General features: G+C 45.7%; 1 protein-coding gene across 1 annotated transcript in view; it reads left to right on the top strand.

Moving 5' to 3' along the window:
• ZFC3H1 (zinc finger C3H1-type containing) overlaps positions 1 to 12026 on the top strand; it is a 134451-nt gene that overhangs the window by 79350 nt on the left and 43075 nt on the right. Inside the window, exon 20 of the mRNA XM_088452529.1 lies at positions 11162 to 11278. Coding sequence (XP_088308655.1) covers positions 11162 to 11278 — 117 coding nt within the window. The remainder of the gene's footprint in view (positions 1 to 11161; positions 11279 to 12026) is intronic.

Here is a 12026-nt window from a genome sequence, read left to right as displayed (position 1 = left end):
TTATCTGTAGCTGCTTTAATCTGTTGAAACTCAAATCCTAAAACACTGCTTTGGCATGTAAAAACCAGAGATGGACAAGCCTTCCCCTTTCACCTCTTGTCACCATTAGGCAGTTAAACACCGAAAATATGATCTTATCTAACTTGGTGAAATTCAACTGAGGTATCTGCATATGGGCAGCTTTCGGTAATCTGCGCATAAAAATATACTTATGTGGCTAACCAAGAACAAAGTTTGTCCGTCAATGAATAGCATCTTATTATAACAACAAATGATTAGCAGAGTCCAAAGGAAATAGGATTTAGAGCAGTTGACTTTACATTTCTAAATCCAGAAAATTTCATCCTACAATTCTGAAACCAAACCTGAACCTTATGTCCATTGACTTAATCTCAAGCTAAGACCAATAGGGACTGTGAGCGTTTTGTATACACTTGAACACCCCAAGTAATATACAATAGTTAGTCCCAGACCAGGAAAATGCCAAAAAGTTAAATTTTCTATAAATCCACAAATACTCAAAACTTAAAATGTGTTGCAATACTAAAGCTTTATAGTGAATGTTAATATGTGGGGATGTTAAGGTAAGTAAGTGAATAGCTGTCAAGTTTCCATTTTGATAGGCATATACTTGGAAAGGTCAGGACCTTTCAGTGAACTTTTATTATAATATGAAGTTAATGACCAATATGGTACTGGCACAAGAATGAATAATGCTGGTCACTGGAATAGATAACTGTAGAAGATTACAACTTTTTACGAAAAGACGCACGTTAGACTTTAATGCAGTTTCCTAAATTACAGATACCTGTACAATATACATTTCTGGAAGTAGGAGAAGCAGACCACTGAGTTTTGTTTTGTATTCCAGTGGATATAACCAAAACTGGTCCCTCCATAGTGCTCTACAAAAGAGGAATAAACCAAAACTTTGTTCAGCTTTAGCCAACTTGCATAGTAACTCAAAACTAAACTTTCTGTAACTAGATTGGAAATCATCTGGTCTTTATGATTCCCACACTCATCCGGCCACTAGGGCCCTCATTTTCAACCTGCTCCTCTTCCTTTTTAAATATGTTTCAAGTGTTTTTAATTGATATACAGAGAAGAGCTTTAACAGTTTTTTAGATTACAATTTTGTGTAAATTTTTGACAACTACAAGAGGCTGCAGGTGGGGAGAGAGTTTCTGAAATTCAGCTTATGATGTCCAGAGGAAGTTTGTCTATCTGGTTTAGGATCAAAAATTACATTAAGGGCCATATTCAGTTAGGTGCGAAAAGTCCCGGACTTTTCGCCTGGCGAGGTTTTCGCCATCATCGCTGGTTTTCCATTTGGAAAAGTATTGTGCTCGTCCTCGCTTATCCCTGTATTTAATTACAATTCGGCGAGAACGGGACCCGGCGAATTCGGACCTGGCAAAGTGCTGTCAGATTTGGGGAAATCCACCTGACACCCAACAAAAGATGAACTGACATTGGGGATCACTATAGATACCCCTGAATAGGCCTGCTGAAGGTATTGGGGGTACTTAAATGCTCTCAATAGCTGCTAATTAGCGTCTTTGCAGAAGTGGTGAAGAATAGCATTTTGCATTTTTTTTGGTGAAAATAAGTAGTCCCAGTAAATTTGGGGTTCATGAAAATGGGTGCTAGCATATTTTAAAGATGCTAAAGTGAAGTTTTTAAAAAAAAAAAATCTATCTGCCGCAACCACCTGCAAACTTAAACACCTGGGGCATACTTGGGGACCCCACTGGAGTCTTTCATTAGTTTTTCAGTTTGTCCCCCAACTTTGTACTTTTTCGCCTCCTTTCTTTTGTCACTGAAATACTTCCTTTTTCAAAGTCATTTTTTGTGGTGTTTAAGTTTTTTAAAACTTTTTGACAGTTTACCTTTGGGGGGCTATCCCAATGGTGCAGGGTGGTTCCCACAAGTTTGCACCCCAAAACCCCAATTCTGCACTTTTTTTTTCGACAGCTTTCATAGGCAAATCTTTTTCACCTATTCCAATGCATTGACTTTTCGCACCGGCGAAAACGTCTTTGGAATTGAATACAGGGATAAGTATTCGTCTGGCAAAATTGTCACGGGCGATACTTTTCATCAGAAACTACCGTTTCGCACCTAATTAAATATGACCCTATATGTCTTCCATAACAGAGGAGCCATGGGGAAAAATTAAACTGTATTAATTTACATCTTTACGCCTACTGACAGAATAGAGAAGAAACATCCACTTTTAGGTATAACAACATTCATTGGTAATACAATAAAACCTTTACCATTTAAGATGTGGACCTTGTGTAGGTGATTATATGAAGTGGTGGAAAAGGTTAACGAGTAGAACCAACAGGAGCTCCTTAAAAAAATAAAAAAAAAAAAAGTGTATAGATCAACTAGAAAAAATGTTCTACATTACATTTGTGCCTTTTTTTTATGTATTTCAGTGACAAAAGAAAGGAAGTATTCCCAAGCCCTATTTCTTATCCCATACCCTAAAAGGTCAAAAAAGCATAGGTTTATGTAGTTAATGGTTTTGATCCTACCGTCAACTATCTAACTTGCTGTTTGTACAGTTGGTGGATTGTTGTGTACAAATTTGTCATCTACTTTACCAACTTGTTTAGCTTTTATGTACCTGCAGGTGATTATATTTAACGGTGAGGATCATTTTTGCAGTGGTGACTGACATAATTGCTTCTGTGGCAGGGTGTAGTAGTAGTGGAAGTTATGTATGTCTCAAACAATAGAGATAATTTCTGAGACTTCAAATATTATTAACCTGCATGGTTTACACAATGGATGTTTTGAATGCATCTGCCTATAGCAGCATAAAAGCTATTGGAAAAGAAACAATGGGTGTTTTTTTTGCAGTGATATGGCCTTATAATGTGATCTACAGTGGGGAAAATTGCACCACATTGTTCACCTAATCTGATCAAAACAATTAAATATGCAAAATAAATTATTCATTTGACCACAATCGGGTTATTCTCAGATTTTTTTTGTTCTAAGAATTTGACCCCTCTTTAGCAATTATTAACAAATCTAGAAAAGCACTCTACTAGCATGTTTCTCAGACTCCAGATTCTTAATTTCTGGCCTTGTTAGTTCTCTTCCAGAGTAAGGATAGGGGTATACACTGTATGGCATGTAGTTGGCATCCTGACAGTCAAAATGCCGGTGCCATAATTCCGGCTCCAGGATCCTGACTGCTGACCTCTCGGCGGTAAGTGTTAGGTTTAGGGTTAGTAGTTATTGGTTAGGCACTAGGGGGAGGGTTAGGGTTAAGCTGCTTTGGTTGGTTTAGGTTGTAGGAGTAAAGGTTTAGTTTAGGCTGCAGGGGGGTGGCGGCTGTAGGGGTAGGGCTAGCGTTCTTGACTACAGGTTTCAAGCTAGTTGGGATTGCGTGCCTCAGGATCCCGTACCAAACCCCACTGTATGTATTTTTTCTGACAATATTTCCGGTGGGCGCAGTCTTTATGTATGACAGGTAAATTGGGACCACCTACTAACCGTAATGGGCAACCCTTCAATCTGTCAACCTTGTAGCAATGCCAACACTAGGATCCTTCACACACACTTGAAACCGCTTCCTTTTGTGTAGCTGCTACAGTACCTCTTTGCTGGTATCTGTGGCTGCATTCTCTTGACTGCGTACTGAAGGTGGGTACACACCAGGCAGATCTCTCTGCCGACCCATTGTCTCTGCCGACCCATTGTCTCTGCCGACCCATTGTCGCCACAAGTTTGTATAGATCAGGTAATCTATACAAACTTACCGATTGGCTGTTTGTGTTGGCGCTGACATTCCTGGGCGGCATTTGAATTTGCCTGTCCAGCTGATATGTGAATCACTGGCAGTCCCAGCAGATATATCGGCCATCTTTTGTGCTGCAGAGCAGATGCAATATGTCTGTCGACCTAGTTAAGTCATATTGGGGGTACACAGCTGCGGATCTGCTCTTGACATATCGGCTGTTCGATTGAACAGCCGATATATCGCCCAGTGTGTATCCAGCTTTAGAATCAGGGCTGCGCAGATATCAGGCAGGCTCAATGCAGAAAATCTGGGTTATGTATTAGTTAGATTTTTTCTTCAGAATTTCTGTGCCTACAGATAATAGGCATCCTGTATGGTCTTTAGGAAGAGCAGTATTGTTTAATAAAGCTTTTTTACACATCACTATTGGGTAGTGATGATACACAGATGTTCACATAAAATTATCTCTATGGTTTATAGGCCTGATTCTGAGTTGGGAGCAAAGCAAAAAGAAGCAAGTAACTTTGCACATGCGCAAAATGTTGCAATGCAAAGGCTGCAAATGCATTTTAATGTTTTTGCATGCAGAGTAATTACTGACTGCGTTTTCATGTCGCCAAATATCCTGAATAGCTTTATTTTTACACTCTGCTTAGATTTCAGTTTGGACTCCTCACATCTAAATCTCGCTCCTCCAGTGCCACATGGTTTTGCCAAGGTGCAAAATTACTCGCGTTTTTTTTTTAAATTTTTTTGCTTTGCCCTCTTTCGGGCTCTGCTACACAGATTGGTAGGGGTAATTCAGCCCACTGTTCCCTTAAACAACCCAGGTTTATTCTCAAATTTTTAACATTGATGTATAGTCTTATGTATGCGATGTAAATTGGGACCACCTACTAACCCTAATGGGCAACTCCATCCTTTCTGACAAAACACTGACAGAATCAGGGAGTCTCGACACCCTCCCCACCCTGGGCTGAAAGATTTAAATTGTAAATCTCCCTCACATATGTCCAGGAGACCTGCTACAAGGTCTAGTTACCCCTCAAAGCCATAATCTGCTTCAGATACTAGGTGACAAGAACTTCAGGAACATTCTACCTGCAGCTGCTGCTGGAGCCCTTACAGCTCCAGTTTGACCCTTTCTCCTTCATCTACTAGGGGACACTGGAGCTTCATGACAGTGGGGTATAGACGGTGGGTTGAGTTAAGCCCGGCACTCTAAAAATCTAAGTGTGACTGGCTCCTCCCCCTCTATGCCCCATCAACCCCAGTTTTTAGAATGTGCCCAAGTAGAGCTGGTGCACAGGGGGCTGTCTCCAGCCCTTATATTCATTTATATAATGAAAAAAGAAAGAATTCAAGCAAGAGGATAGGCAGACTGTTAGCTGTTAGTCTGCCTGCAACGTGGGAGCCGCCAGAGAGGGTACCGCCACGGCTCCTGCAGCCTGTGTCCGGTCACCCTATGAAGGGGAGGCTGCTCTTCTGCAGTTAAAGGAGTCGTCAGACTCAGCGGGGCCTGCCACAGCTGACACCGGATTGTGTCCGGGTGCCCGCTCTCCCCTCACTGCCCAGCGCTCTGGCCGCAGCAGCTCCATGAGTATGCACACCTCTCCTGGCTAGCAGGAGAGGTAGAAATAATTGCTGGGCTTTTGACAGCACGCGGCTGTCAGTGCCACGCTGGTGTTTGCTGAAAAACATCGGCGCTGGCTTTTAGGTAGGCGCACTCTGCTTCAGCGGCGGTCCTACCTCTGCGTGCCGGTGCTTGTGTGACGGCACCGGCGCGTACATCAGAGCGGCTTGCGGCGGTCATGTCACTGGCCCCCGCAACTGTAAAGAGTATTAGCCGCGCGCATATAATAGTGGCGGCCATTATAGAAAGGGGGAGGAGCTTATATAGCGAGTGTCCCTCCTCCTCTTCCTCCTTCACTACCTGGGCTAGCTTGGCGCGCTCTGACAAAGGGAGTGACGCCTCAGTATAGCCAGACCGTGTCCTTATAACGGGGGCTCCCTGGAGGCACTGAGAGACTTGACAGCTTCTACTGCAAGGGGTCTATAATTACCGTAGGGTAGCTTTGACTACCCTATCTTTTCTAATTGAGTAGCATTATTATTGAAATTCTGCTCCTCCCTATATTGCTCTGTCTGCTTCCAATACTTGAGTAGCATTATTATTGAAATTCTGCTCCTCCCTATACTCCTTCTGCATTACTGAGTTGTATGTGGTGTCTGTCTGTGAGTAAATGATGACTTCCAGAACAGACCAAGCTGCTTCACAAAAACTGTTTGCCTGCACTAAGTGCAAGCAAAAATTTACCCATGCTCGCTCCGAAGGGTCTTCCCTGTGTGAGACGTGTGAAGCAGAGAGTGCTAACACGCAGTCTGTCACTGCCTCCTTCATAAATAGTTTGGCAGGGGTCATGGTGGATCTTTCTTCTGAATTAGCCGCTTCCCGTAGGGAATGGGAGGCCGCCAGAGATCTACCTAGCACATCTCACCCTTCTTTTCTAGCACCAGAACCAGAGTGGGCTCAGAATTTAGTCCGCTCGGTGAATAGCCTTGCTCAGGTTATGGGTTCTGCGTCTAAAGCTCCTGAGGCTACGGTAAGTCGCCCATCTAAGAAGAGGGCTCTTCCGGCGGTTCTCCAGTCAGATGAGGAATCTGCAGCGGATCACTCGTCTCAGGAGGAGGAAGGGGAGATGCTGGACGAATCAGATGTAGAGACTTACTCACAGGAACCTGAGGCAATGCAAGGTATTGATGCACTCATCCTAGCGGTGAGGGAAGTTCTTAAGATTTCTGGCCCGGGAGCTCCAGAATTGTTAGACTCCTTATTTGCCAGGTCACAGAAGATTGCTGTCACATTCCCTGTTTCTCTCCAGTTGGATGAACAGATGACGGCAGCCTGGCAGAATCCAGACCGTAAATTCCAGATTCCTAGGCGCTTTTTCTCCCTTTACCCCTTTCCAGTGGAAAATAGAAATAGGTGGGAGACCCCGCCTCCTGTGGATTCTTCGGTATCTCGGTTGTCAAAGACCACGTTACCTGTTCCAGGAGCTACTACGTTGAAGGAAACCTCAGAGCGGAGATTAGAAACCACTTTGAAATCCATTTATACTACTGCAGCTGCACTTCTCCAGCCGGCCTTGGTAGGCTCTTGGGTCAACAAGGCAGTGGAAAAATGGGCGGAGCAATTGACTGAGGGTCTTAAATCCAACACTCCGTGGGCAGATCTGATTACCTTGGCAGAGCATATTCAGGAATCTGCAGTATACATAGACGCCTCCAGAGATATCGCCAAGGTAGGTGCTAGGATTTCTGCTTCGGCGGTCTCTGTTCATCGAGCACTTTGGCTTCGTGCCTGGCAAGGGGATGCTGAGTCAAAAAGAGTGGTTGAAGCTCTTCCTTTCACAGGCGATATTTTATTTGGTCCGGAGCTGGACAAGTGGATCTCGCTGGCCACTGGAGGTAAGAGTACTTTTCTACCTTCACCAGCACCTCCTCCGCATCGATCGTTTAGGGGACCTTCCTTTCGAGCTTCTGCGAGATTTCAGGGACGACCGCGAGGTTCGTCTTGAGTGGGGCGAGGGGGCTGTGCTAGAGGATGTCAAGCGACTAATGCCCGCTGTCCAGCAGACAAGCCTGTGGCATGACGGGCTCCCATCCCATCTTGGAAATCCGAAGGTGGGGGCTCGTCTCCAGCGTTTCTCAGATGTTTGGAGACTGACTTCTCCAGACACTTGGGTTCGGAATCTGGTATCTCAGGGATACAGGATAGAGTTCGCCTTCACTCCTCCTGTGTATTATTTTACAACAGGTTTTCCCGTCGATCCTTTGAAGCAACTAATTTTGTGTCAAGCGATCGACAAACTTTTGCTGGCTGAGGTTCTTGTTGCGGTTCCCACTGCACAAAGACTACAAGGGTTTTACTCAAACCTTTTTGTGGTTCCGAAACCGGATGGGTCCATCAGACCCATTCTGAATCTGAAATCCTTGAACCAGTATCTTTCATTTCACAGGTTCAAGATGGAGTCCCTCCATTCAGTAATTGCGGGACTAGAGGCAGGAGAGTTTCTGGTGTCGATAGACATCAAAGACTCCTATCTGCATGTTCCGATTTGGGTTCCTCACCAGGCTTTTCTCAGATTTGCCATCAAGGAAGCTCATTACCAGTTCCAGGCCCTGCCGTTCGGTCTCTCGTCAGCTCCCAGGGTATTCACCAAAGTGATGGCCGTCATGGTGTCTCACTTGCGCTCTCGGGGGGTGACTATAGTTCCGTACCTGGACGACTTACTCATCAAGGCTCCAACGGCAGAAGTCCTTTTACACCAAGTGTCCCTTGCACATCAGATTCTAATTCAACACTGATGGATTGTGAACTTTAAGAAGTGTCAGTTGATGCCGTTGCAGAGACTTCAGTTCCTAGGAATGATTCTAGACACTGTTCTGCTTCGTATATTCCTGCCAAGGGACAAGGCCATAGCCATACAGGAGCTGGTTCGTTTGGTGCTCAGACCCAGGAAAGTGTCTGTGCATCTTTGCATCCGTCTCCTGGGAAAAATGGTGGCTTCCTTCGAGGCCATCCAATTCAGCAGATTTCACACAAGAACTTTTCAACTGGATCTTCTGTCTCAATGGTCCGGGTCCCACCTACAGATGCATCGGCTGGTGCGTCTGTCTCCCCGGACCCGCATATCCTTGCTCCGGTGGCTTCGGACAGAGCATCTGTTAGCGGGTCGGCGCTTCGGAATTTGGAATTGGACCTTGGTCACCACGGACGCCAGCCTCCGCGGATGGGGAGCTGTGGTTCTGAACAATCACTTCCAGGGTCATTGGTCGCAGCAGGAATCCCTCTTACCAATCAACATTCTCGAACTGCGGGCAGTCTACAGAGCCTTGATACAGTCTGCTCCTCTGTTACGAGGACTTCCGGTCCGGATACAATCCAACAACGCCACGTCAGTGGCATACATCGACAAGGAGGAACCCGGAGTCGTCTGGCAATGAGAGAAGCCAGTTGCATCCTTCCGTGGGCAGAAAAACACGTCTAGGTCATTTCCGCAGTATTTATTCCGGAAGTCGACAACTGGGAAGCGGACTACCTCAGTCGTCAGGATCTTCATCCCGGGGAGTGGTCCCTTCATCCCAAGGTCTTCCTTCAACTTGTTTGCAGATGGGGAAACCACAGATAGATCTGATGGCATCACGGATAAATCATCAACTACCCCTTTACTGCTCCAGGACCAGGGATCCGGCAGCGGTGGGAGCGGATGCTTTACTGATCCCTTGGCCGTACAGCCTTGTGTACCTGTTCCCACCGTTTCCGCTTCTCCCTCGGATTCTCAAGTGGATCAAACGAGAGTCGTCACTGTCATTCTAGTGGCCTATTATTCCTTCTGGCAGACGAACCTTGGCCTCTTCCGCTACGATCGGACCTTCTACAGCAGGGTCCATGTGTGTACCCGGATTTACGGCGGCTTCGTTTGACGGCGTGGCTATTGAGACCGCCATCCTAAGAAGCCATGGGGTTCCTAGGTCGGTCATTCCTACCATGCTAAGGGCTAGAAAACTGGTAACATCAGCGCATTATCATCTCTTTTGGAGGGCTTATATCTCCTGGTGTGAAGGTCGTGGGTCTTCCACTTCCTCTTTTCATTTACCGCGTCTTCTTTTTCTTCAAAAAGGCCTTGATGCGGGCCTCCGCTTGGGTTCGTTTTCTATTTTTTTCCAGCGTCGCCTAGCTTTGATTCCGGCGGTTCAGACCTTTTTTCAAGGGGTATTTAGAATTCAGCCCCCCTTTGTGCCACCCAGGGCTCCTTGGGACCTGAATCTTGTTTTATCTTTTCTTCAGTCATCCACCTTTGGGCCTTTGCAGTATGTGGAATTGAAGTATTTGACTTGGAAGATGATCCTTTTATTGGCCCTGGCTTCGGCTAGACGAGTGTCTGAACTTGGAGCTTTGTCCTGCCGTTCCCCTTACTTGATTTTTCACAAGGATCAGGCGGAACTTCGTACCCGCCCTTCCTTTTTGCCCAAGGTGGTCTCGGAGTTTCATCTGAACCAGCCGATTGTAGTGCCATCGTTGTCGGACTCTTCCGGGGATTCTCACTCCTTGGATGTGGTTCGGGCACCTCGCATTTATGTGGCCCGTACTGAAGGACTACGTAAATCAGAGGCGCTGTTCGTCCTTTATGATGCCAATCGGCGTGGCTGGCCTGCGTATAAGCAGACTTTGGCCAGGTGGATTCGTCTGACTATTCGTCAGGCATATGTTGCTTCTGCTCGACCACCGCCGGTATCCATTTCTGCGCATTCTACGCGCTCTGTGGGTACTTCTTGGGGGGCACGTAGAGGTGTCTCAGCTTCACAGCTTTGTAGAGCAGCTACGTGTTCTTCAGTGTATACTTTTGTACATTTCTACAGATTTGACACTTTTGTGGCTTCTGCTTCAAGTTTTGGTCGCAGTGTCTTGCAGGGCCTTCAGCACTCTCCCCCCCACCCCTCCAGGAGGGTAGCTTTGGGACGTCCCCACTGTCATGAAGCTCCAGTGTCCCCTAGTGGATGAAGGAGAAAACGGGATTTTGTTATTTACCGGTAAATCCATTTCTCCGATTCCACAGGGGACACTGGACGCCCACCCAGTGCTTCTTGCCTGTTGATCAGTTATTTGTTCTGCTTCAGTTCTGTTGCAGTTTGGTCTGTTATGGTTGTGTGACCCCTTCATCCCTGCAGCCTGCTGTGTTCTTGCAGTGTGTCAGTATGTTGGATTGTGTTTCTTTTCCTGTTCTCCTTCTCTGTTCTTCAGTCTGTTCTCAGTCTCCTCTTGGGCTCAGCTCTTTAAAACTGGCGCTGGTGGGGCATAGAGGGGGAGGAGCCAATCACACTTTTAGATTTTTAAAGTGCCGGGCCCAACTCAACCCACCGTCTATACCCCACTGTCATGAAGCTCCAGTGTCCCCTGTGGAATCGGAGAAATGGATTTAACAGTAAGTACCAAAATCCTGTTTTTGACTCCCAAGAGAAATTGCATTCCCTAAATTAATTTCAATCCAGGAGGCCCCACTGCAAGCCCTTCTGCCACCGCCGTTTTGCCTCTGCTGGACTCTGGCTACTGCTCTGACTCCTTCAGTTATCTGCCATCTGGGACAGCAGCACAGAGAGCTCTCATCACCACTGACCACCAGGCTAATTTTAACATGCACATATTTTATAATATTTTAAATTGTATAAGTGTTTAAAATGTATTTGTTAATAACCAGTTATCACCCTGTACATAGTTTTAACCCCTCCATCACTGGACAGTATTTGGGCAAGATTGGACTTGCCCACAGTTACACTTGCCTATTTTGTTGTATGTGGGTCTATTTAGTCAGTCACTGAGCTTTTTATTTCCCACAGCACCACCGCACACAACTTGTAAAGAGAAAAGAATATGGAAGCCCATGTATTGGAAAAAGCCCATGGCCGATAGTAGCAGCAGTGATGAAGATGATGCTTCGAAAATGGTTAACTCTGGTAAGACCAGTAACAAACCTGTTTTAGCAGAAAATATTTGCTAGGTTGCCTATTTGGGATTAATTGGCCAACAAAAGTAAATGTTCCTTTTGCGCCTTCGGTTTGTATACTTACACACCGCATAGATTTGCCTTTGCAGTAATGAGTATGATGGGTTATGTCCCAACCTTAGGAGGCAGGGCTCTGAGCAAAAAACAGATACTGAAGCTAATTGCATAAAACACTTGTCAGGCAGTAAGGGTTGATCTGCTGCCACGATTAAACCCAGCCGGCCAGTGATCCTGAAGCCTTTTACTTTGTAAGTGCTTGAGAAGCAAGGTACAGTGAATGGATACAGTGTACTGTGTTTTGTACCAGTAGGAGAGCCGAGTAGTCTGCGTGACTTTTGGACTGCTTTTCCCGTAGATTCATTCTGAAGAATTTTGGAACAATGAATCAGCCTTGAGCAGCAACATCCATAGGGAGATCTTTCAGGCAGTGTCTGAACTAGAGTAGACTGATTCTTTCCCCACTTCTAATACTTGCAGTGGGCTCAATGGGTGCAGCAAATGCAGCTGGTTGTTAATGAAACTCCATCAAGCAGGCAGGTAATGTTTTTTTAGCCTGTGTAGATAATCGTGAGCGGCTTAGCTGGGTGGTCACACTGCCAGGCTGTTTGAATGCAGTGTCCGACTCATGGAGCAGTGTGGAGCCATGGATGTTAAAGCAGAGTTCCTGGGCAGCAATGTGAGTACTGGGCATCATCACA

This window comes from Taudactylus pleione, unplaced genomic scaffold (genome assembly GCF_031769625.1).
Source record: "Taudactylus pleione unplaced genomic scaffold, aTauple2 ptg000038l, whole genome shotgun sequence".
NCBI lineage: Eukaryota > Metazoa > Chordata > Amphibia > Anura > Myobatrachidae > Taudactylus > Taudactylus pleione.
The sequence above is the reverse complement of the archived record's forward strand: the minus strand, read 5'-3'. Positions and strand labels throughout refer to the sequence as shown.